At 54.5% G+C, this 26503-nt stretch overlaps 1 protein-coding gene across 2 annotated transcripts in view; it reads left to right on the forward strand.

Moving 5' to 3' along the window:
• Positions 1 to 12784: 12784 nt before the first annotated feature.
• The window catches only part of ADAMTS14 (ADAM metallopeptidase with thrombospondin type 1 motif 14), a 77647-nt gene continuing 63928 nt past the window's right edge, over positions 12785 to 26503 (forward strand). The window contains exons 1-2 of one of the 2 annotated variants that reach the window (XM_072756231.1): positions 12785 to 12912; positions 14626 to 15068. In XM_072756231.1, the coding sequence (XP_072612332.1) occupies positions 12831 to 12912; positions 14626 to 15068 (525 nt within the window). In that variant the 5' untranslated portion in view covers positions 12785 to 12830. The remainder of the gene's footprint in view (positions 12913 to 14625; positions 15069 to 26503) is intronic. The other variant, XM_072756230.1, reaches the window with a different exon arrangement.

The raw sequence follows: 26503 nt of genomic DNA on the forward strand, positions 1-26503 counted from the left end.
TGCATACTGTAGATATTGGGGGATAAAAGGTTAAATCAAAAACGACTGTTTGGAGCATCTACTGGGAGCAGACACCACATTGAGCGCTTCACCTGCCCTCCCCAGCCACCCAGCAGGCCTCACCCCCGTGCCTGACTACCTGTGGAAGTGATACGCCACCAAGTTTGTGTTGAAGTTGTACCGGTCCTGGCACATCTTTGGGGCTTTGACATTGGCTGCCTTGGAGTGGGGGCCCGCCACGGCCACAGTCACGTTGACCCCTGGCACCTGGACCATGTCCATCCCTACCTGCCAGTCATGATGGGTGTTGTCCACCAAATACTGGGGACACTTCCTCACAAGAGCTGGATGTGCCCCTGGGGAGGTAATGCTGGTGGCTGGGGAGTGCCAGGGGCAGGTGCTGAAGGGCACCCTGGACACAAGGGCCATCAGGCTGCAGGAAGTGCTGTGTGTCCCCGAGGAAGGAGCCCAAGCCCTGGTGGCTGGTCACATCCTTGCTGTCTCCCTCCAGCCAGGAGCCAGGCAGGAGGGCAGCAGCCGGAGGAAGATGCCTAAGAGAAGCACGAGGGAGGCCATGGAGCTGCAGAGATGGAGTGGGGGACACTTGCGTACATGGAGTGAAGCACGCACGAGAAGGGAGGGTAAGAAATAGTTCTCCTTCTCACCTTCTTCCTCACCTCAACGTCCCTGCTACAGACTCAGCCACACCCAGCCCTCTTTCTAGCACCTCCACCTCCTGTGTGGGGAGGTCTCCTAGGCAACGGTGCAGCCGGGATGGGGTGCAGAGCAGGAGCTGAGAGTGGCTCCACTGAGGGAGCTCGGGGGTGCTCCGGAAGGGAATAGGCCCCGTTCTGAAGCCAGTGGGTCTTGGCCACAAGTGTGTGACCAACCACTCCAGGGTGCCCAGGACAGGGATTGTCAAAGCCCAAACCGGAGAAGCCCGGGCAAGCGTGGACAAGCTGGTGACCCCCGCCATGTACCCAGCCCTGTACCCAGCTGGTGCTTAACCTGATCTGTGAGAAGTAGGACAGAGGCCCTCTAGATGCTGCAGAGCCACCTGGCTCTGGCCCCACTGTGGCACCTGCCTCCTTGGGAACTTGGGCGCTCTGCTGAATGGGTTCCAGCTCTGGATCTGTGAAACCGTGGGCCAGAGCCTCCATTTCCACACCTGTAAATAGGAGTATTGATCCCCACCTGCCCGACAAATCACATGGGGTCATTGCGAGCGTGAGAGAGCCTGGTGGGGCCCTCTGACGGATGGCTGCACACGTTGTTGTCATCTTCTCACTTTGGTGAAGTACCCCAGAGGGACCCCAGACAACTGAGTCCAGCCGGTGGTTGCCGTGTACTTCCACCGTTGTGGCATCATGTACTAGCTCCTGCTTCCAGGCCTTTCTGACAGAGGCATGTGTATGAGCCACTTAATCCTGGTCAGCACCCTTTCACCTGTTCACATTTGAGACACAGAATCCACAGAGCCCCCAGATCTGGGTGCCTTCATTTAGAATAATAATACTGAAGGCTAATAATAATACAAAGCTGATATTCATTGAGTCCTTATTATATGCCAGGCATCTGCTAAGTACCTTGCATCTAGGCGTCCTCACCACGGTCCCATAAACCAGCTCTGTGATTTTTCCTATTTTACATATGGGAAAACTGAGGCTCAATGGGGTCGTTCTGCAAGTCACGAGCTGGTAAGTGGCAAGCCAGCATTACGGACTTTCCTGAAGCCCTTCTGGATTGTGCATTTGACAGGGACAAGCCAGGGACAGTGGGCGAAATCCCGTTGGCAAGGTGTCAAGCACCCAAGGTGGAGGGTGCCAGGCTGCTTGAGGCAGGAGAGAAGAGGTGGAAGGAAGGAGGTGGGGTTGGTGGATTGGGCAGCCCCAGTGGGTGCGGGCATCCCGGGGGGCAGGTTAGGGCAGCCGGTTGGAATACCAGAGCTTACGTTCTCTTGCAGTGTGATCTTGGCCGGTCCACCTCCACTTTCCGCCATTAGTTTTCCCACCAGAACAATCGTTGGGAACCTGGTGGTCATCATTCCTGGTGCTGCTACTTCATGATAGCTTAGCACTTCCCGTGGATTGGAAGGTTACTCTTTATCTCTCATGAGTAGTGATCTTTATCTCTCTTTTAATTTTACATGGAAGGAAAGCGAGGCACTGGAGAGGTGATGTGACTTGCACCAGGTCTGAGGCAGCACTGGGCTTGAGCCTGGGCCAGTCTGGTGCTGGGGCCCGAGGCTGTAATCTCTGGGCTAAATCCAAGGAGCCCTCAAGTTCCTACCAGCAGGATGAGCTCCGGAGTCCCCAGGGGCCTTCTCTTTTGCTAGGACCAGGAAAGTCATGTGGGTGAAGCAGGGAAGGAAGTCCCAAGGGGAGGGGTCCTTCGGGAGTGCACACAAACGGGTCATCTAAGTCAGAGGTTGGGCTCCTGGGGCCCCCTTAACAGTTCGATGCCCCTTCTGTGGCCTCCTTCCCCCTCTCGGACCCCAGGTACCTGGTGCTCCCACCAGCCTTCCCCTGGATGTATCAGACTCTGCTTCTCGATGCTCTGGTCTGAAACGAGGCTCAGCCAAGGGAGAACGGGATGTAGCTCCCACTGCTCTTGCACATAAGGAGATGGGGGGCCTCTCTGCTCAGCTCACAGGCTTGCGTCCCTTCCATAGAATCTGTTGGGACATGATTCTAAGGAGTCTCTGCTTGTCTCCTGAATAGCTCTGGTTCTGGACTACTTTTTTGAGGGCATAGCAGATGGCCCTGGCAGGTAGTGATCTTGCCTCTCTCCAGGGCAGGGCCGTTTGCTAGCAGCTCCCTTATAAGATGGGCATTTCCTAAACTTGGGGTTCCTCCCCTGTGATGCATATGCACTGCGGGCCCAGCAGCCACCAGGGCCCACCTCCAACCGGGCCCTGCGGGACTTGGCGTGAGCGAACAAGAATCTCCCGCTGCCCTCTGTGCTGTGAACAACTCAGTCCTTGGCCTCTGACCCAGGCGTTTAGTGTCTTCCTCTGGGAACCAGGGCGAGCCTACAAGGAGGGTAACATCTCCCACCTGCACGGCTCTTTACAGTTCTGGTGATGAGGTTGGGTGCAGCACAGTCATGGCTTTCTGGAAGTGGGAAGAGCAAGAGCCCTGTGGGGGCCACGATGAGGGATAGAAGAACCCCATGGATGGTGTCACCCAAGTGGTGACGGAGGATTGAGGAACGAGCCGCGCTCACTGTCCTTCCTGTTATTGAGGCTGTAGGGCCGGAGGTAGGAGGGAAGCAATTGGCCTGAATGTCACTTTGGCTAGGAGGAGGAGGAAGCACCAAGGAGTCCCCGGAGCTGACAGCTGACAGCTCTGGGCAGATCCAGTCTGAGCCCAGGCTGCCACAGGGCTGTTTGACACCCCAGCATATGATGGGCAGCAGCTAGTGACATTTCTTCAGGGGACTGATAAACCTGTGTAGCCTTGGCGCTAATCTGGAGCTTGTGTTTGGCTTTCTGGGCCATTTGCCCTTTGATAGGGGTGCACCTTCCAAAAGCCACTCCCCAGGGACGGAAGGAGGGCCCCACCTACTGCCTCCCCCTGGTGCCCCGGCTCAGTAGTGAGCAGTGAGGTCACTGGCTGTGGCTGCCTCCTGGGAGGGCTCACCTCTCAGCTGCTGCTCTCTGGGCCACGGGGCTGGAGAGGTATGTGGACCTATTTGGAACGTTCAGTGGAGGTCAGCTGCGGCCGGGTGGGAGGAAGCTTCCTCTTGGCCAGCTGGAGCCGACTCGGGAAAGCACACAGCTGGTAACATGCAATCTACGTGTTTTTTTAGCTCACTCCGGATTTGGACCTTTACCCTGCGCTTTCCATTCTCCGTGTATTTTGCTCTCTCCGTGACCTGGTCTTCCCGCAGCTCTTGGCACCCCTCCGCCCAACGCTTAGCTCCACTGGCCCTAAGTAGCTCTTTGGTGGATGGGAGGGATTTCTGACCCGGTTCCCATCCCACAAACCTCCCAACTTCTCAGCACAGACTTGGCTAATTGATCTGGAGGCCTTGCCAAAAAGCATATCCTGGAGGCCTGTGGAGCATAAACGTTAGGGCAGGTGTAGGGCCCGGCTGGCCTCAGCTGCCCGGAGTTATAAAAAGAACAGAAGTGCCTGTGGCGGGTGGGTGACTAATGGTGGCCGCGAGGGTGTCACCATCAGCTGTTGGGTGAGGTGATGTGAATCAAGCCTCCCTTAGTTCTGAAGGCCTGAGTATCTCTGAAGGTCTCTATCCTTTGTTACCTCACAGCCTTCATGGGGAGGGGTTCAAACCATTAGAAGAATGATCTAGCCCTCTGGAGAGCGCTGCTCACCCAGTGTGGAGGGCTGAGGGAGGGGACCCCAATGCTAGTCAATATGGTACACTTTTATTGAGCACCTACTCTGAGCCATGCCTTGGTGAGATGGCACCTGAGCCGGGCCCTTAAGACAATTGATAAGAAATGCTTCACTGGGAAGTATGTGTCTTGATGGGTTCAGGGATGAGGTGCCTGCTGACAAAGGACCCGAAGGAGGAGTCCCAGCTTGCAGGTGGAGGTGGGGGGGAAAAGCCACCCCCACCCCGGCTCAGGAAAGAGCCTGAGTACAAAGCCCTGCAGGCTGAGTCATGGGTGGGTGTTGGGTAGCTCAGAGGCCCCCCGCCGAGGTGATCTCATCCATGAGCTGACGGTGCAGGGCCAGAGCTCCCCAGCCAGTTAGCAGCAGAGTTTTGGCCAGATCCCTGGCCTCCCAACGTCCCTGCTGAGGGTTTTCTCTTGCTGGGCAAATGCTAGACATGATACAGAGCCTCACCTTCACCACTGGAATCACAAGTGGGCATGCATCCAGGTCACCTGATCTGGGTTCAGGGTTTGTACATGGAGACCAGAACTGGAAGAGCAGGTGTTTCCCGGACCCTGGGTGGTGCTTGCCACAGCACCCCGTACATAGTCGGTGCTCAATAAAGGCCTTGCCCTCAAGACAATGACCAACCCATGATGACTTTGAGGCTCGGGCTTGTGAAAGTTCTGTGCTGATGGAAAGCAGGGATCCCACAGCAAAGTGTGGGTGCTTGTGATCCCCCTGTAGCCCATCCCCATTTGAAGGAGGCCGGGTCATCCTGGAAATGAGCAAATGTCAGTTCACCTCCAACCCACCTGTGGCAGACGGGGAGGCCTTTCAATCACTCAGGGCATCCAGTTTTAAGGGCTAAGAAGGAAGCAAAATGCCAATAATATTATGCCTCCTCTGCCCCAGCTCTTAAAGGACTTCCAGATATATATCTGGTATTGTGTGCATCCATCCTCAATGGGAGGTAGATTTCTAGTCTCGTTTTCCAGGTTTAAAAATGGAGTGCTCCAGGGGGATCCCTGGGTGGCTCAGCGGTTTGGCACCTGCCTTCGGCCCAGGGTGTGATCCTGGAGTCCCGGGATCGAGTCCTGCGTCGGGCTCCCGGCATGGAGCCTGCTTCTCCCTCCTCCTGTGTTTCTGCCTCTCTCTCTCTCTCTGTCTGTCTATCATGAATGAATGAATGAATGAATGAATGAATAAATAAATAAATAAATCTTTAAAAAAAATGGAGTGCTCCAATAGGTGGCTTTGGGTGAAGAAAGAAAGGTGTCATTACAGAGGTTCAGTTCTGTCATTAGCATGCCACCCTGCTATGTACCCCATGATGCTGAAAACACATAGACCACAAGAGTATTGTCTTTCTGAAATACGTCAAATATAATTCAGATAGACATCTTTATATTTTCCATTGATATATAATTTAATAACTATATAATAATATATAAATAAAAATTTATATTAAATATATAATAAGCAATGCATGTTATACACCATGATATAATTACATATTTTATAGCATATAATGTATAATGTGTAAGTACGTTATTTTTTTTAATTTTAATTTGAATTCAATTAATTAACATATGGTGTATTATTAGTTTCAGAGGTAGAGTTCAGTGATTCATCAGTTGTGTATAACACCCAGTGCTCATTACATCATGTGCCCTGTTTAATGCCCATTGCCCAGTTATCCCATTCCCCACCCACCTCCCTTTTAGCAATCCTGTTTTTTCATAAATTGTATATTAAAATAGAGATTATATAATATGAAATATAACATAAGGATATATGTATTAAAAATATATATTTGACATGCTTTGAAAGGACAAAATACTACTATAAGCACCCCTTACACTATATCCTAACAATTTCACCCCATGGGGTCTAAACACCCCAGTATACGACCATGATTGGCTCATGTGTCAGCTTGAGTGAGGAATCTGATAGCAGGTTTTATATCTCACTAAGCTTTCTGAAGCCTAACACTGGTCCCAGCCCCTCATAGAAGCTTCCAGGGGCTGCTGAGACCTTCTGGATGGATCAGAGTCTTCAACAGGGCTTTTCAGCCCTGAAGAGGTCGGATCCTGCCCCACCCTCCCCACCAGCCCTTGACTACCTCCTCCGACTGCGCAAGCGCGGGCTTGGCATCCCTTCTCCATGCCCTCACAGCACCTGTGCCTCCCCTCATCCCAAGAACACCCTCATAGACATGGACTCAGAATACAGACTGGTCTGCCATGGTCCCCTCCGGATCCCTGATGTTGGGCACAGAACTGGGAGAGGGGGCGTTTATTAGATGCTGATTGCGAGTTGGAAGATGGAGCAAGGAGAATCTGTGCCCTGGGGGGTCTAGGGACACCCTAGGGAGATGCAACCCCCTCAGGCATTTTGCTGAGTTGGCCCATTTTGGAAGGTTGGGCTCATCACCTTGGTTTCCAACCTAACCATTCACTCCCCTCCCTCCTTCCCAATAGAAACCCAATTTCGTTCATCTCATGAGCAGCCATGTGCTTCTGAGGATGGCCTCAGCCCTTGTCAGGCACTGGCTGTGGAGGATTCTGGGTATTGAGACTTGAGGATACAGTGCTGTAGGTGGGCCTCTGGAAGCTTCTACCTGGCTCTTTAAATGGTACACCAGAAAACGTGGAATTCTGTGGGACAAATATCTTCAACCTAAAACATGGAAAGGAAAAAAAAGGCAGGGGAAATTGTTTGGATCAGGGGTCATCAAACCTTGCTTGTAAAGACTAAGTAATAAATATTTCAGTCTTTGCAGCTCATTCTGGCTCTATGGAAATAACTCCACTCTGCTTTGCAGCATGAAATGAAGCTGAGAAAGTATAAACAAGTGAAGGTGGTTTGGGTGTATGTCCAAAAACAGGCCGTGGCCTGGGTTTGGCCCCACGTGTACCTTGCCCACCCATGGCTGAGATTACAGACACATCAGCCAAACACATTGTGTGAACCTTGTCTGGACCCTGATTTGAACAAACCAAGTCTTTAAAACAATACTAAGGAAAACAAAAATTTTTGTGACTGAGAAATTTAAACAGTGAGTGCATATAAGACCATTTTAAGAAATTGTGATTAATTTCGTTAGATGTGACAAAGGCATTATGCTTTTTGTTGTTGCTGTTGTTGTTTAAAGAAGAGAGAGTCTTAATCTCTTTAAATATCTTTAAAAAAAAGCTACTGATACTAAATGATGGGTGATGTCTGAGATTGCTTTAAAATAACTCAAGATGGGGGCGCCTGGGTGGCTCAGTCAGCTAAATGTCTGCCTTGGGCTCAGGTTGTGATCCCAGGGCCCTGGACTTGAGCCCTTCATCCGGCTCCCTGTTCAGTGGAAAATCTACTTCTCCTTCTCCCTCTGCTGCTCCCCTGCTTGTGTTCTCTCTCTCTTCATCAAATAAAGAAATAAAACCTTAAAAAAAATAACCCAGGATGTATGGAGGGAGAGTGGGTAACAGTGAAACAAGACCTATCTTGTGCTAACAATGATGGAAGCTGGGTTGTGGGTAAATGTAGGGGATGTCGAGGGCAGGTGGTAGCTTCATACTACTCTGTCTTCTTTTGTGTATGTCTAAAAATTTGCATAATAATAAATTTTTAAAAAGAGACGACAAGAAAAAGCTCCCTTTTCCACTGCCTCTGGTCATCATTGCATTTGGTGAACATATGCATTGGGCTGGCGCTAATGCAGCTATTTTGTGATTAAGAGGGGACAAGCCTGAGGACAAGACTAAACACAAACATGGCAGAGTGGAAAGGGGAAGAAAATGGGTGCTGGATAATTTTGTTAGGCTGCCAAATTAATCAGGGAGGCACAGGTGTGTTTCAGTATTCCATATTATGTGGAGTAACAAATTAAGCCATATTTTAAAATTGATTTTGTTACATGTCATCCAACTGATATAGAGAAAGGACCAGAATGGAGGCCTGGCCCATGTTTGCTGCAGGATGCCACCATGACATCTAAGAGGATGCCAGGATTTGAAGAAAGGCTTGTGAGCAATGAGTCCTGGCCAAATTTCTCTGAGATCTTTTATCACGAGCCAAGGGGCTCCAGGAAATAGGAGAGGGTCTCTGCTTTCTGCCTGCCTCTCTTGAGCTCCAAGGGGCCAATGTCAGGGGCTGCACTGGACTTTGGTTTGCAATTGTAAATCTACAGTTTCGGGAAAGGAAATGGCAGTAACAGAATTCCTGAAGGACAGCTGGACTTTCTGGCATCCCTCCTTACAAGGACAAGGAGACCTCCTCTCCCTGAACCCCTCTCGACATGCAGTAACCACAACTGTACAGTGTCTACACACAGGGCACAAACAGCATTGTTTCTAACTGATCTCATGGTTCAGCCGGTCTCGGGGGTGTCAGCTGTTCTGTAATGTATGACAAATCACTGTGGTTAACTTAACCCATCCGGGTCTCCTAGATACAGTCACTAGACACTCGCCAAGAAATGTGCAAAGGGAATGCTAGGGGATGGGGGAGGAGGAGCGGAGAAGGGTGATGTGGAGAAGGACCATAAGGCATGGTCTCTGGTTGCTCTGGATGCTCCTGGAGCTCTGTCCAGACCCAGATTCAGATAGGACTTGAGTCCAGGCTTTAGGGACTGGGGATAGGAGATGAGGGAGGCAGCCTTTAATGAGGAGCAGGTCACAGATCCTCAGTGAGTTCGTTCTCATCCTAATTTGGCCCTGATTTTCAAAGCTTCGCCTAAAATAGTGATTCTCATATTTGAGTGTGCGTTAGAATCCCCTGGAAGATTTGATAAAGCACAGGTTGCAGGGCCCCACCCCCCCGAGATTCTGGCTGAACCTCAGGTGGAGCCTGAAAATTCAAATTTATAACAAACACCTAAGTGATGTTGATTCTTTTTTTTAATTTTAATTTTAATTTTTTATATATTTTTATTTTTTTAGTGATGCTGATTCTGCTGGTCCCAGGGACCCTGATTTGAGAACTACTGACCTGAAACTTGTTAGTGAGACTGCAGTTCTCAAGTGTCAGGAGGAAGAGACCCAAACCTTTCTTCTTCTCTTAGGAATGAGGTGAGAACCAATGATGAGTAGCCAAAGGCCTGAGGTCCTGCCTGGGTGGGAGGAACCAACAGGGTGATGCCCTGGGATCATCTGGCCAGGAACCAGGAGTCTTGGGGTGTTATCCTGCCACCGAATGAACCTACCATGTGGCCTCGGGGAAGTCACCTCTGCTCTCGGAGCCTCAGTCTACCCTGTGTAAAAAAACGAGCAGATGGCACTTTTCTGTGTGTGTTCTAGTTTTCTCAACAGAAAGGCTTTTAGAAAGAAAAAAGGAAGACAAACTGAACTACATGGCCTCTGAGGGGATGAGGGTGGGAGAACCTTGTGCAGACACCATGGTGCGCTCTGAAGCCTGTGGGCTTTGGCTTGGACACAGGTTTTCCACTGAACTTGCCCCGAGCCCCTCTCCTTCTGGAATCCCCGTTGCTCTCACAGCTGACTCTGCTCCTTTGTCCAGAGCATGCTTCTCTTTCCCGTCTTACCTGGTTTCCGGCTTTCTCGTGCACCTGTCACGTCTTCCATTGGGTTGCTGACTGTGTGCAGTGCCAACTGTTTGCATCTCCCCCTCCTCTGCCAGGGCATCAGACAGAAGGAGCGTTGGGTGAACGTTGGAGGGCCATCAGGAAGAGAAACACCTGAGCCATACTCCATTGTGCAAGAATCTCAAGGTGGGAGACAGGAAAGCCAGAGCGTGCCTTCCGAGGAGGGTCCCCAGCTGATGCCTGTAGATTTTTTTGCTTTGGCCCTGTGCACCTCCAGAAATGGGGCCTGCCACCCAGCCATTTCCTCTACCTTCTGCCCAGACTCTGAGTTATGCTCCCCTGTCCCCTCTTCCTAACAAAGGCTTCCTCAGTAGAAAAGAGCTTGGACATACAATACTTGCCAACAAAAGCAACCGTCGTAGCCCCAGGGAAGGGGGTGGGGGTAGAGAACCCGGGTGAGGTTTTGCTCTCTGCTCGCCAGGACTGGCTCCAGGGAAGGCCCCAGCCCATCGCTCATGAGTCAGGCTGCTGGGGTCCCAGCTGCAGTTTGTCCCTCTTGACTTACCAAGTCTAAGGCAGGAAGAGCGGGGTGGGGCCCTGGGAGGGGGCTAGGCAAGCTGCTGGGGTGGCGAGGGAGAAAATTAGCAATCACAGGCCTTGGCTCTTCTGTCCCCACAGGGCCCCCACACTGCAGCTGGGAAAACTGAGACCTCGGGAAGGGAGGTCATTTTATCCTGAGCTCATTTAGGGTATTTGTGGACAGCCAGATGGAGACACTTCTAGCCTGGTCATTTCACAGTCTCTCCTCCAAATTCCCACTGACACATGCCGCACCTCCCCCCACCTTACATTTTTTTTTTCTTAAAGATTTTGCTTATTTATTCATGAGAGACACACAGAGAGAGGCAGAGACATAGGCAGAGGGAGAAGCAGGCTGTGGGGAGCCTGAAGTGGGAATCAATCCCAGGATTCCGGGATCAGGACCTGAGCCAAAGGCAGATGCTCAACCGCTGAGCTACCCAGGTGCCCCCACCCCTCACATTCTTGCTCCATCTGCCCTACACACAAAACCACAGTCTGGCTCCTGACTTCATAGATCTTAAGGGACCAGAAAGAGGAGAAAAAGGAACTCTATTTTTCCTGAACTTAATATAGATCAGTTTGGTGGTGCCATTTTCAAATAACTGAATGGTCTCGGTATTGCTTGGAATAGAATACGCTCTGCATTTCCACAGAACCTCAGAGTTTGCCTGGGATTCCTGTGAGTCTCATGGTTTCCCCTTTGGCAGATGACGTGCTGCAGCCCAAAGAGAAAAATGACTTGCCCTCAGTCACACAGACTGTACTTGGCAAAGTTCAGCCTAGAGTAGTCTACTGACCCCTAATCTTATCTCCTTTTTCTGGCTCAGCACTAGGCGCTGGATTCTGATCTGGCTCTGTTGCAAATGAGCTGTGTGACCCGGGACACTGCTTCAGCTCTCTGAACCCGCTTTCACAAATGCACTGCCCCTCCAAAGCTTGCTCACTCTATCAGCACTGCCTCTCAGGAGGCCCAGGGCCAGGGCCTGGGGGCCACAGGGATGAGGAATCCAGCTCGCTCTGCCCACAAGACAGGAACATATTCAGAGCCCAGCAAGGGTGCAGACTGGGAAGCCTCACGTCATCGGGGGAAGAGTGCAGGCAGCCAAGGCCTCTCTCAGGGGATCCAGGGATTCCCAGGAGAAGTCTGGTTAGGGAATTTCCACCCACAAGTTGGTCTCCTTTTAAGAAGGCCCCGCAACAAAATGTCTGGACTCAAAAGCAGAACGATTAGGGGTCTTTATGCACTTTATACAAAGATTCTTTATTCCACAGTTCCTTAAAATACACACACACACACACACACACACACACACACACACATAAAACTCCTTTCTCCAATTCCCACCTCTGGCTTGCTTGAAATACAGTTCATTTGCAAATTGTTAGGAACACATTTATACAGTCAGGCAGGAGCTGGGCTATTTGCCCTGACTACTGAACTGGTCTCAGGAACATTGCAAAACCAGCAAACCACTCTCATCTCTGACTCTTGGTTTCTTCCCACCTTGGGCTGTGGAGGGGCTATGGGTGCCAGAGGGGGAGGATATTTATTTATTGAACACCTACTAAGTGCTATAGTTAACACTCTAAGGGAGGCTCAGGGCTAGGATTTCAAAGAGGGTTGTGTGAGCATCAAGCCCAGGCTCTCTCCTCACCTTGCGGAGCCCCACTCTCCACTAGGACACAGGCCGCCCATCGCATTTGGGGGCACAGAGAGCTGTAGTCTGTGAAATGGGTAGGTCCAGGGTGTGTGTGTCAAAGGTTAGAGAGGGCGTCAAGACCTTGAGGAGAGAAAGGTGACACCCTCTTGCGGGGAGGAGAGGTGCTCACTGTCTCCCCATCCACATGGAGTTGGACACCGCTTGGGCCCAGGGGCTGGAGAGGGAGCCCCGCGGTCACGGAAGGGGAGCGGAGGGGACGAGGAAGGCGGCTGCGGACTGTCCCCCACCCCCCATCCCCGGGGTGGGGGGTGGGGGGTGGGGTGGGGGGAGCCCAGGCGGCTGGCTCCGCGTGGCACTTCCGATCCGGCAGGGCCGCGCGCCCGCTGCGCTCCCCGGCCCCGCGCTCCGCCCCGGCCGCGCGGCGCCCCCCGCCCGCCCTCCCGCCCCGCCCCGCCCGCGAGCCCACCCCCGGCCCGGCCCGGCCCGCGCCGCCGCCCCCTCGGCGCTCCCGCCGCGTCCCGGAGCGTCCCGGAGCGTCCCGGCGCGGGCGGCCCGACCGGCAGGCGGCAGGCGGCAGGCGGAGGCCGGGGCGGGCGCTCGGCAGTCGGGGCGCGCTGCAGCCTCGGGGCTCGGGGCTCGGCGCTCGCGGCTCGGCGCTCGGGGCTCGGCGCTCCCGGCTCGGGCGCCCTCGGCCCGCGTCCGCGCGGCCACATGGCTCGGCTCCGCGCGCTGCTGTCCTGCCTGCTGCCCCTGCACTGCGCGCTCTGCGCCGCCGCGGGCAGCCCGACCCCAGGTGCGTGCAGGGCGGGCGCGCGGGGGCGCGGGGGCGCGGGGCGCGGGGGTCAGGCCGGCCCGGGGGGGGCGCCCCGAGGACCCGGGCAGCCTTGCAGCCGGTGGGAGGCGGTGCGCCCGGGGCTGGAGCTCGCTTCTTCCCCCACGTCGCAGCGCTGACCCACGATTGCTCTTCCTTTCTGGCACAAGCGGTGGAGAGAAGCCCTGGGAGAGGTTTGGGGCTATGGAGTCTCTTCTCAGGGGGCTGGACATTGGCCTTTGTCTCTGTACTTCGCACTCTCTCAGCTTTGCATTCTCTCTCTCTGTCTCGCTCACACGCACGCACACTCTTGGTCTGGCTCTGTCCTGGGTGCCTTTTACTTTCCGCCTCTTCACTGTCTCCAGCTTGTGTGCGCGTGTCTGACGGTCTCAGCCTCGCAGGATCAAGCTGGCAGGTGGTTGCCCCGCACCCCAGGGAGCACCTGGCACTCACGCACAGCCCTCTCCTCCCGCATTCTGGAGCTCTGTGCACACACTCTCCCTCTCACACACACCGACCAGACACCCCGCACCCTCACCTGCTGTGGCTGTGAGCATGGGGGGGGCCTGGGGGGGGGTGGGCTGGTCATTTCCAGGCAGGGTGCCTGCTTGTCTGAGCTCCGTTCATGTACTGGAGTGGGGTCTCTGTAGCAGAGATCTTGGGGGGGGGGTCTTAATGAGTAAACCAGGGGAGAGTCTGCACTCCCCCACCTGAACTGCCTCGGGCATGGGGGGTTTTCAGGAGACCTCATTTTCTAGGCTTCTTCAGTAGCATGAAGGGGGCCAGGGAGGCGGGAGATGGAGCCACGCGGAAATGAAAATCCCTCAGACTCCAGTCCCTGAATCACCACGCCTGGGAGCCAGCGAGCTGTCATTCCTGCTGGGCCTGGCCGGGCTCAGGGAGAGCTGTGTGAGGACCTCGCTGCTGGCATGAGGCCTGGAGCACGGGGTCGTGACCTCACACTTAATTCAGTCCGAGTGGGCAGGTCACCCCACGCGTCTCCTTTTATTTTTGAAGATCTATATTTACCGGGCTTGGTGCTGGGCCACGAAATCTCCTCAAGCCTCTGTTTACTTTAAAAAGTTTTCTTTCTAAACTTGGAAGAATATAGAACCTGTATTGCCTCCCTCCCCTCTGCTGCTCCTCCTTTCTCCCTGACACGTGCCCAGGATCCCCTGGGTTTCTAGGTGTGTTTGTTTTGCCAGCTGTGTTCAGAGAGCTTGGCGAGGCGGGCCCTACCCCAGGCTGGGCTCGCGAGTGACTTCAGCGCACTGCGCCCAGGGAGTTGAGGCAGATCCTGCCATCCCTCTCTGTGCCCTGCGGGCTTTTGGGGAACATGAGCCCATCCCTCGGTAGTGCCCAACGTTGGAAGGCTCGTTGCTTGAGTGACAGACAGGACTCTGGCCTCATTTCTTCTGTTAAGTTTAACAGGGCCTTGGGGACTACAGGGAGCAAGTTTTGTCCACAGAGAACTTGGACCCCATTCATCCAAGTGCAGAGATCCAGAAGTTCTGGATGAGTATTGGATGAACTTGGGCTAAGGGGTCCCTCCAAGGTGATGCTCAGGGCTGCAGACCACTCCCTCGCCCCCGTACAATTGCCCCCCATCCCACCCCACCCCATGCTACCTCACCCCACCCCCGGCTTACCTTTGCACAGGCTACTTTGATAAAACTCCTTGTTTACTTCCAGCAGAACCACGTCTCTCCAGAAAGCTCAGTGACTATGGTGTGACAGTGCCATGCAGCACAGATTTTCGGGGACGCTTCCTCTCCCACGTGCTGTCCAGGCCAGCAGCAGCCTCCACGGGGAGTGCAGTAGTGGAGGGGCCACCGGCAGCACAGTCGCCCTCCGGTCACCTCCGGGTGGCCCGCAGCCTCCGGCGCCCAGAAGGAGGGAGCCTGCAGCCCGGCCGGGTGGGGCGCTCCTCCCTCTATTTCAACGTTACCGTGTTTGGGGAGGAACTGCATTTGCGCCTGCGGCCCAACCGCCGGCTGGTGGTGCCCGGAGCCTCGGTGGAGTGGCAGGAGGACTTTCGGGAGCTATTCCGTCAGCCCTTGCGGCGGGAGTGTGTCTACACCGGGGATGTCATGGGCATGCCGGGGGCAGCTGTCGCCATCAGCAACTGCGACGGATTGGTAAGGGACAAGCCTTTCATCAAGCTTCCTTTTGCCCCCTGCCCAGGCTACCTGAACCCATCCGACTGTTTACTCCTGGACTCCCCTGTATTTGGGACTCCTAGGGGCACAATGTGTGGTTTGGGCCACGGGCTTCATTGCCTCCATGGGCTCTGCATACCCCACTGGCCACAAGGTTCACACTTAGCAGGAGTGCAGGGCCTGGTTAGGATGGTGCCTTGTTCCTTCCCTCACCATCCATGGACACAGGGGAGCTACAGCTTGCCGAGGGCGCTTCTCGGAGCCCAGACACGTGCAGGAGTAAGGAGGGCAGGCTCTGCTGGGGTTCAGTCCTGGCTGTGCCACTCGCTGGCCGTGAGGCTTCGGAGATATTACTCACCTTCTCTGCACTGCTCTCCCTTATCCGTGAAGCGAGGATTTATTCATAATGCACGTACTTACTTGGTGTGTCCCCTATGCTCAGCACTGTTCAGGCTCCGGGGGACGCCACAGGGCGTGGGTACACGTGGTCCTTGCCCTCATGAAGCTGATGTGGTAGTGATGATAATAGGACCTACCTTACCCTACCGGGCAGATGGTTGGTGGTTGGCACCTGCCTGGCATGGGGTCAAGGCTCTGTGGGTGTGAGCTGCTGCTATGATTCTTTTTTTTTTTTTTAAGGACTTATTGATTTATTTATTTGAGAGAGTGAGCATGGGCATGAGTGGGGAGAGGGGCAGAGGGAGAGGGAAAAGTAGACTCCCTGCTGAGCAGGGAGCCCGACGCGTGGCTCAATCCCAGGACCCTGAGATTATGACCTGAGCTGAAGGCAGAGGCTTCACTCACTGAGCCAGCCAGGTGCCCCTGCTGTTATGATTCTTACTGTTACGTCCTTCTCATCCCCCACTGTCTCTGGTCCTAAGGCCAGCCTGCTCTTTCCCAGTGCTCTGCCCTGTGAGTTCCCTTTCTCAGGACCTGTTTCTTCCTCCGAAGCTCAGAACGCCCTGCTCATTGGCTACCTATTGCAAACCAGAAAGCCAGGGGTGGCCCCCCATCTGCAGCTTGACTCGTGCTGGGGTGTGACTCCATCCCCCCGTGTTTCGGGCCTTTGTGAGCCTGTGTGACGGTCCCAGGACCCTGATGAGCATTCTGGCCTCTACTTTGTCAGGGATGAGCTGATGTGTCCTGGCACCTCAGCCACAAGGACCCCCTTGTTCTGTGCTTTGGCCATAAGTGAGGGATGGGTCAGATTGGGGATGGGAGAGAGGGTCTTTCTTTACTAGCAGGGCTGCAAGCACTTCTCACTGTCTTCCCATCCTTGTCAGGTGTCTTCCTGCTGAATGTCACACTACCTTTGTCTGGGCCAGTGCTTCTTGATCTTTTTTTCATTATCACCGCCACCCCTGAGGAGTCTTTTTAGCCATTTTTTTTTTCTCTAACTGCCTTCCTCCATGAAATTTTAATACCACAGATGTGCTGCACATCTGTTTATAAATTGTATGTGTATCTGCCCTTGATACATATATGAAAAGAATACATCTTTTGTTTTCCAAAGAAGCGGTTTGTGTCTCACTGCAGGTGATAGAGGCCCTGTTGAGAGGAATGGTCTTGGCAGTGGTTGGTTCTCAAAGTGGAGCGGATGCTGGAATTACCTGGAACAGAAGGGTTCTGTGAGGCAGACTTTGAGAAACCCAGGTTGTCCTGAGGCCTTGTCCTGACTCCAGGGCAAGCCTTGGCTGCCTGCCACCTGCCCTGGATCAGCGGGTTTGTGCAGCCGAAGCCTGCTGGCTAGTGCTGTTCTGTGGCCGCAGTTTGGGTTGAAAATCCAAGGGCTGCTTGTAGTCACCCAGGGATCCAGTGTCCGTGCAGACAGAGAGACAGAAAGTCCTGGTGCAGGCCAGTGGCTTGACTGAATTACATGGTGAACTCCCACAGCCCTCAGCCCCTGAGGCTGTCGGCCGTTCAGTGACAGGCCTGCATCTCCCACTTCTTCTGCTACCGCTGTAAAAGTACACCGGGGCCCCAGCAAAGGGGTCAGTGGATGAGCAACACCATTACCATGTAACTGTCCACAGTCTTTGCTTGCCACCAGGCCACCGTTTCTGTTCGTGGCTGTCTCCCGAGCCAGTGCCCAGCCACAGCCCAGCACAGAGACCTCCCCGGGGCAGGGATTTCCTCATTTCCATCCCATTCTGGAAAGCTACCCTGTCCCATGAGAGCAGGGGGCTGTTCATAGTGACCTAGGTGAGCCATCTTTGGACACATGGGCCACAATGCATCTCTGATAAGATTTAACTCCCTATATGTATGTGGTCTTTGGATTTTAACCACAATTTCCTCAGTACCTCAAGTCCCGAAGTTATTCTTTCTTAAAAAAATATGTACTGACCATTGGCGATGGGCAAGGCCCTCAGGGAGATTAAGAAAATGAACGTGACATATAGAGGGGCGCCTGGGTGGCTCAGTTGATTAAGCTACTGCCTTTGGCTCAGGTCATGATCTCAGGGTCCAGGGACTGAGCCCTGCGTCAGGCTCCTGCTCAGCGGGGAGTCTGCTTCTCCCTCTCCCTCTGCCCCTAGCCCCTGCTCGTGTTCTTGCTTACGTGCGCTCTCTCTCAAATTAAAAAATGGAAAATCTTAAAAAAAAAAAAAAGTGACACACAGACTAGGGAGCCCTTCCCACTGCAGGCCCAGGCCCTGGTGGGTCACGTGCAGGAAACTGAGCCATGGCAGGGAGATCTGAAGATAATGCAGACAGCTTCTGGTAGCACAGGACCTTATAGTGTGTAAAGCCCTTCAGTTGCATGTGGTGTGTATGCAGATGTTGCCTTTACCCTGCTTTGCAGAGACCCGTCCCTGACCTCAAGGAACTTGGGTGCCAAGCAGGAGAAACCCCTCTAGTAATTTCAGCATTAACTTTTTGTTTTTCTGAAGCATGGTTGGGATGGTACTGTCGATGGAAGTGAATGTTGTCTTTGGTGCCAGAGAAGGTGATATTTGAACTGGCCCTTGAAGGGTGAGTGGAAGTTTGCTGGGGCCAGAGGGTGGGAAGGGTTTCCTGGGCAGAGGGAAGCCTGAGTGAGAGCTGGAGGGGATCATCCCAGGAGACACACTAGGAAGGTGGGCCTTGGCCTGACCTTGAGAGAAGGGTAGGATAAGAGAGGGAGCCCAGAGTGGAAGTGGGGCAGCCTGTTAGCTGGGAGTCAGAGGCACATGTGTGACCCTGAGCAAGCTGCCTGCCTTCTCTGGGCTCCACTTGCCTCCTGGGTACATCTCAGAGGGTGGAATGGATTGGCTCAGAGCCCCTTCCAGCTCTAGCATTGGTGCTTTTGTGACACGGGGAGGCCTTGCTGAAGGAGTTTGAAGCCAGACCCCTCTAAACCTATAGCTGACACCTCCCTCCCTGGCTGGTCCTAGGATTTGCTCTGTGCCAGACCAGGGTTGCATTGCAGGTACAGCGAGGAAAGACATCAGCCCTGAGCATGGCCCTCATGGCTGAGCAAATCTTCTAACTGTGAGGTCTTGAACAAAGACCTCTTTGTGTGGACAGACTGCAGCCATTTGGATCTTAGCTACTCTGGTGAGAAGTGCCATGTCTAAACTGGGGGCTTGATCCTCATTTCCAACTGGAACCTGCAGTGGGGGGCAGCCATCTCCTGCCATCCCATAGAGTCACTCAGCCATGGGCACTGGGATAGACACTGGGAGGGTTCTGTGCACAGGGGTTAATTCATGCTAACACTGAGGATTGGGTACTTCACCTCACTTCCCACCTGTTCTTCTGAATGGCCTGGTGTGGCACAGCAGTGGGGAGGGGGGGTCACGAACGACTTAGGGATGAGGAAGCCAGGACCTCTGCCCTGGATGAGTTTGTAGGATAATGGGGACCCAGATGTAAAAGCAGACACATTACAATCCTGTGTGAGGCTGCAGGAGGACCAATTTTTGGTTAGGGCATCTAGGAAGGCTCCCCGAAGGAGGTGGCATTGGCTCAAGACTGTTAAAACATTATAAACATGAAAGAAAATGCTGGGCCTCTGGCCAGCAGGAAGAATGACTGACCCAGGGCAGGCTTGAGAATGTTTGGGTGAGGGGAATAAGAGATGTGGGGAGGCCATGGTCTACCTGCAGAGTGTTTTCCCTCGGGGCCAGGGGCAGCTGTCAGACCCTAGGGTCCTCCACTGGGAATGTGCCCAGGCAGCAGCAGCAACCTGATAGACCGCTGTCCAGAGCCTTTCTTGGGGAGCCCAGCTAATCAGTGAGGCGGTTCCTCCGACACTGCTGTGACCTCCAGCCTCTAAGGGCCTGTCGGCTGGGGGCCAAGTATAGAACAGACCTCCGTTAGCCATGCTCTGAATTCCTGGGAGGAACATGGAGCCCTGGAGTCGGGGCCAGTTCTTTGTAGGTCCAGGAGAGATTGTGGGGCACAGGAATGGGGCCAGCAGAGTAGAGACCCCACGTACAATCTAGAGCCCAGACTGCCTGAAAGGCTCTGGCCAACTGCCATTTCTGCCTCTCTGGGTCCCGGGCCTCACTGCCCCTGCACTGGGGCGATGGGGACTTGGCTGTGCTGTGCATCCCCCCTTTGGCCTTCAGCGACTCCGTGAGTCACAGGCCTGATGTGGAAGCAGAAGGCACGTGTAAGCTTTGTCACCATCTGGTTCCATTTTCCACCCTCTGCAGATCCTGCATATTTAACGGGTTACAGAGTAGACCCCTGGCAGGCTGTGTGAGGAGGGGCAGGGGGGGCTTGAGTCCCAGCCCTGCTTCTTACCCCTGCCTGTTGTACCAATCACACCAGCTCTCTGAGCCTCAGTCCTTTGTCTGCAGAATGGGATTATAGCAGGGGAGGGGGCGGATGGGGACGGATGGTAATAGGGTTCCAGCTTTCATTATGGGGTGATGAAATGTCCTGATTGTGGTGGTGGTTGCACGGCTCTGTGCGTTTACTAAATGCCATTAAATTCTACACTTTAAATGGGTGAATTGTACGGTATATGAATTGCACTTCAATAAAGCTGTTACAAAATGTGGCTGGCCAGCAGAAGGGCCTGAGAGAGGTGTTGTTAGTAATTACGGGGACACAGTCTAGGGTGGCGGAGACTGTGGGGTCTCTTTGCTCCGGTCCAGACTAGCTGCATGACGTTGAATGAGTTTCTAAATCCCTCTGTGCTTAGATGCCTCATCTTTAAGGGGGGTGGGGGGAAGAGCAACCACCTGTGGGATTGTTCAGAGGATTAGGTAAGAGAATGTAAAAAAAAAGGTACAGGGTCTGGTATATGGTGGGGTCTCCGTGGTTCTTAATACTAACATTTATTACTTCTCTACAGTAATTACTCCAGTAATTATAGTTGTTATTAATAGTGGAAAACACTGTAAATATTGTTGGAGTCCGTTGTATTGCAACAGTATGTAGATGAGCACTGTTCTCTGACGCGGGTCTGAGGCCGTCTCTGGTCCCCGGGCTGGCCAAGCCCTTGCCTTCCCTCTGCCTTGGCAATCTTCTCAGTTCGATTGGCCGATTGCTCCACGCATGGACGTGTGAGCATCACGACCGATCTGATCTAACCCCACATGCCTTCCAGGACAGGGATACTGAGAGGCTCAGTGGAGCATTATGTTAACAATCTGTGGGCCCCTGCTCAGGGCCCAGCCCTTGACCAGGTCCTGGGGGTGCCGGGATGAAATCAGCCATGCCTCCGTGTACTCCAGAAGCCCACAGTTTAAAGAGAAGGCAGGCGCGCACGGTGGGCAGTATGAACGAAGCAGGACAGGCCACACTGCATTTGAGTGTTTTGTGGGAATGTAGTGAAGCATGATGCACTGGGTGGGTGGCCTGGAGGTGAAGATTGAGAAGGAGGGGTGCCCCGGGGAGGTTTCCCAGGGGAGAGGACATTGGGACCGCATTTTAAAGCTGCGACAGGAGTTTGTAAAGCCAAGAGGTAGAAACTGGAGGCGTTCTGCAGGGAATGAAATCCTGTGTCTTCGAAGGATTCAGGAAATGGCAAGTCATCCCAGCTCTCCATGGGAGAGGGGGAGTAGGGAAAATGTAGTTTGGAAAAACCTCTGCCTCCCCGTGGAGCTTAGACTTGCCTTTGTGGCCATAGGGAACCACGGGAGGTTTACAATCTAGAGGTACGTTAGTATTGGGGGAGGATGCCCGAGCAAGGATGCTGTCGCAGGTTTCCGGTGGCTCACTGGTGTTCCTGTCAGCACCTGTTCTTGCTCTGGGGGCTGCTCCTTGCTGGCTGAGGCATGGATTGGCTTGGCAGCTCCTTGGGAAGCCCCCGGGTCTGCCCAGCTGTCCTCCCCTGCCCTGGGGATGTGGAGTGTGAGGCCTAGAGTCCAGAGGTACCTTCATCCAGCCAGCCGGCTGGCCTATCTTGATCCATCTTGGCCTGTGGGCTGCCTGCCCTCACACAGCTGTGCTGACAGCCCTGGGAGGGACAGGGGTGGCCTGGTCTCACCTCCTCGCTCCCCCAGCCTGTCCAGCCTGGACGGTGGCTTCTGCTCTGTAGCCTCCCACCCCCACCCCAGCCAAGCTGATGTGTTCACACCTCCCTTGGCAGCCCCCCACCTTTGCTCCTGCCCTTCACCCCTCCCACAGGGCCTTCCCCTGCCCTCCACTTGATGCATCCCCCATCTCAGTCACCCGGTTCCCAGAAACCAGAGACCAGTGTACATCTTTTCATTTATCTAAGTGTGGAGCATTGGGTGGGACTCACGAGGCACAGGAGGTCGTGACTTCAGGGAGTAACGGGAGAGAGAGAGGGGGCCGGGCATAGTAGGGGGCGTGAGGCTGGGGCAAACTGGAGAGGACGTGCCCTGTTTAAAGGAAGTGCCAGTCTTGCTTTGCAAGATCTCAGAGTATTTGAAAGAGAAATTAGAAATAATGATTTTTCAGCAGTGTTCTATTTCATATAATGCGTGGGCCCGACACAGCAGGATGATTAGCTGGAGGCGTTGGGTTGCCAGTGGGGCAGTGGTTGACACCCCAGCTCTGGCTTCTACATGCCGCGTGGCCCTGGACAGTTACTGGGCCTCTCTGCGCCTCGGTTTCCTCATCTGTAAAGTGGGGATTGTAATGGAGATCACTCCGTAGAGTTGTCCTGTGTGCAAGGGGCCTGTTAGCATGGTAGTTGATGTGCTTCTGCTGTTGCTGTGGAATGGTGTGAGGTTATTGGTTGAGTCTAGTGGGTCTGAGGGGATGGATGGTGGGAAAGAAGAGGAAGTCAAGAGTACCCTATTAGTCGGCTTGACAACCCCCCATCCCCCTCAAGAGAGGTCTTGTCCTTGTCCTGACCCCGCCAGGCCTGTTAGTTTTTCGAAGGCTGCACCCTGCTCCTGGCCCCGGTTTGCATTCCCACTGGGAACAGTCCCACTGGGTTCCCCAAGGGGGTGGGGTCTGTCCCAAAGGGTGGTGTGTGTCCTTAGGCCCCAGGCCTGCCTCAGGGTGGGCTCTGGGTGGCTGCTGGGCAAGCAGACCTGGTGAGGGAATGTGGACGACTTTTTTCCAAGGTCATTTGCATCTTCTCTGCCCAGTAGATGAAGAGGGACAGTGCATCTGTCATTCTCTCTGTGGCTGACCGTCCATCTGCCCCAGGCCAGTGATGACAAGCATGGCACGCACACTGCCATATGCCCCCCTGCACGCCTGGCAGACATGCTGGTCAGCTGTGGCACGCTCTCCCCTGAGTGTGCATCCCCCGGCTGTGGTCCTCACAGCCCCGCTGCAGGGGCCCAGTAGATGTGTGACCTCAAGCCCGTCAGCCTCCCCGCTCTCTGCGGTCTCCTCATCTCTTCTGTCGCCAGAGCTCACCTCCTGTCCCGGGGTACAGGACAGCCTGCCTGCCCACACTTGCTCTTCAGAGTCTGCTCTTCGGAATTGATGTTTGTGGAATGAAAGCAAGAAATTGTCTGTCTGGGGGGGGGCCCTCAGGAGGCTGACTTGGGTCTTGGGCCGGGAAGTGGCCGGCAGCCCTTGTGCTTGGAGTGTAGCCCCTGCGGCCCGTTCCTGGCTGCGGCTGTGAGGGCCTGGGGGCCTCCGCCAGCTCCCTGGGGGCGGGCAGCCCGGGTTTTGCTGGGCAGAGAGATGGCGTGGGGAAACCGAGGGGCTGGACCACGCCGCTGGAGGGGGGACCGGCCTGGAAGGCCCGAGCGGGCCTCACCCCCACATCCGGGGATGTCTGCTGGCCAGGCAGCCCCCGCCCGTGCCCTGGCTCCGGTGGGCAAGGGGGGCGTTGCACGTGGCTGGGTCAGGCCGGCGCCCCAGGCAGCGTGGTCGAACCTGCTGGAACCCCTTCGGGGGCCCAGTCTGGCAAGTTGTGTGATGTTGCTTCGCTGTGTCCCGTGAGCCACACGGCCAGGCCAGATTTTCCGAGGGTGGGGGCTGGATGCCACCTCTGGGGGTAGGAGGAAGCCGAGCCCCCTGCAAAGAGGCAAGTGGACGGGGCCAGGACAATTGCCACCAGCTTTGCCTTCGTTCTTCCACACTGACTTGTGGCAAGTCACGTGACCCCTCTGAGCCTCAGTTCCCACATCTGTAAAGTGGGGGGGCCCTACCTTGTAGCTTTATTCCTTGGCACCACGCGTGCTGCCAGAGTGCCTGGAACAGTAAATGGTGGCCTTTATCACTATCGTTGATCTCTTGGAAGAAATACGGAAACTGAGGCAGGCACAGTGGGTTTATTTCCAGACCTCTGGTCACCTGTTCCGGCGCTCTTCTTGCTTCCCGGAGGGCCCTGCCCGTCAGGGAGCCTGTCTCTCGGAGCGGGTGCAGGCTCTGGGCCCTGGGTAGTTTCCCGGTCCTCAAGGTGGTCTGGTCTTGCAGAGTTTCACCTCCTTCGTCTTCCCCCGGCTGTGCCGTGCCGTCTGCCCCGGGTTCATAACTTATTTATGATACGGAATGAAAGCCAGACATCACCTCACTGCTGCTCCTCCTGAGCACAGCCGGTGAGGGCTGGTCTGGAGGCTGGTTTTATTTTCCTTCCCCGGCATCCTCAGGCTGGCTGGAGGGAGGGCCACTGAGTGTGGCGGGGGCTGCGCTCGCCTTCCATTGGCCTCCCCTGCTCAGGGGGGCAGAGGCCCGGCGGGGGGCTTTTGGAGGGGACCCAGGGGATACGTGCATTCCCCGGACCCTGTCATGGGACGTGTCCAAGCCATCCGCCAGGCCTGGCATTCCGTTTTCAGCGCGTAGGCCTTGCCCTGCCTTCAGAGCCTGAGAAACAACAACAATGACCGGGGCGACAATGATAACAGTAATCTTTGCAGGCTGCCTCAGCTCTGGCAGCCGGGTTTCCTGTTAGCACAAATAATCCTTGTGTTGTGAAAACCTCCAGTGATGAGTTCAGCTCAGCATCATTTCCACATATCACCCTGACTTTGGCCCGGGTGCAGACAGCTGTGGCCAGAGGAGGCTTTCAAGGCCTCTTGATCCCCTCTTCATTTTCCAGACGAGGAAGCAGAGGCTCAGGGAGGGGAAAGGACTCACCCAGGGTCACACAGCAACTGTCAGGACCCCTGACTCCCCGTCCAGTGCTCCCCCCACGACCCCACTCAGCCTCTCCCAAGTCAGTGGACGAGGATGGAGTAAATGTTGACAGTGGCTCAGGTCATAAGCCCTGTGCTGGCCGGAGATGAGATGCAGCAGCCATGGCAACGGCTCCTGAGCCCAAATGCTAAAGTGGTTGGGGCAGAAGTTGCCCTCTGGGGCGTGTCCTGGAGGTCCCCGCGCCTGGGTCCCACTTTGAGAGCAGGGTGCTCCACTTTTACATGTCATTTTTTCCCCAAAAACTGGGGAGCCAAATAAAAAAAGCCATTGTCAGCTGCCCGGATAATGGGATTTGAAGGTCAAACAAAACCTTCTGGTGTTTCTCGGCCCTAAGTCCACACTACCACTTGTTTTATTCATTTTCTTTTTTTTTTTTTTTTTAAGATTTTATTTATTTATTCATGAGAGACACAGAGAGAGAAAGAAGCAGAGACACAGGCAGAGGGAGAAGCAGGCTCCATGCAGGGAGCCCAACGTGGGACTCGATCCCGGGTCTCCAGGATCAGGCCCTGGGCTGCAGGCGGCGCTAAACCGCTGAGCCACCCGGGCTACCCGGGCTGCCCTGTTTTATTCATTTTTAAGACATTGTAGGGCAGTGGGCTGCTGTTATGTACATGTTACTTGTCAGACAATATTAAACACGCTACAGTCTCCTTTTCTTCTGCTTTCCCTAACTCAGCTGAGGGGCCCGTAGAACAGGCCCCTTTCAGAGGAACGTTTGAAGGTGGGAGCGTTTGTCAGGGTACAGTTGGCTTGAATGCAAACCCTGTTCCCAGCAGGTTGCCTGAAGCCTTTTGTCAGCCTTTGCTTTTCAGCCAACCAAATATTTATACCTTTGATCTGTCCAGCAAATGCCTGTACCCCCCAGCCACCCCCGCCCCACAGCAGAGGTTCATTTCCGCCCCTGGAGGCTGTCAGAAGCCCACACCCTGAATGAGCAACTCCAGCCCAAAGGGGCCTTGTGTTCTGTAGCCCAACAGGCTGGCCTGGGTGTATTGAGTGCTTGGTGCTTTGTCACCTCATAATTCATTGTCGCTAGATGGGGAGACTCTAGGTAAAACATGTTGCCCCCTAAGCCACACCGCATGGGGGAGTAGATGTCTCTCATTAAGGGCCATATGCCCAAAGGGGTTCGTTAAGGAGGCTTGGCCCCAAGGAAGCTTACTGAAGGGGGTTTTATTCTAAAGTTGGTCCCCTGGTATGACTGGGGACTTGTCCTCCTGAAGCCCACGTTTCAAAGAGGAATAGACAGGAAGATCCCCTGGATTGGGATAGAGCCCCGCCAGAGCCACTGGGGGCACAGAGGGTGGAGTGATGATGGGGTGACATGTGGGCTGGGCTGGAGGGGCATTCCTGGTGGAGCTCACGGCAGCCACACAGGTGTAGGGCCTGCATGAGCACATGCGGTTCCAGGTAGGGCACGGGCCTGTGTGTGGCTGCAGTGGGTATGGTGGGTATGGTGGGGGGGAGTTTTGTTGCTAATAATTCCAAAAGGGAAACAAATGGAGCTGGACAGGAAAAACAAGTGGTGGGGCGGTCCAGACACCGCCTCTCTCTGGGATGACTGTTGTGGCCTCCCTAACCGACCTCCCTGCCTCCATCCATGCCTTTGTTGTCCATCACCAGCAGTAGCCAGGGCAGTCTTGTTGGATCCCAGCCCTCCCTTGACACACCCGTGGGTGGAGCCACGCAGGCCTGGGCTGCCATCCCTCCTCCCTGTGGGACTGGGACCTCCTTTCCCCCCTCCCTGAGTGCTCCCCTGACTGCCCTCCTTTGGAGCACCCCTCCCCCACGGCTCTTTCCTTTTTTTTTTTTTTTTTTAAGATTTTATTTATTTATTCATGAGAGACACACGGAGAGGCAGAGACACAGGCAGAGGGAGAAGCAGGCTCCCTGATGGGGGACTC

The sequence above is a fragment of the Vulpes vulpes genome, chromosome 4 (genome assembly GCF_048418805.1).
Source record: "Vulpes vulpes isolate BD-2025 chromosome 4, VulVul3, whole genome shotgun sequence".
In the NCBI taxonomy this organism is placed as follows: Eukaryota; Metazoa; Chordata; class Mammalia; order Carnivora; family Canidae; genus Vulpes; species Vulpes vulpes.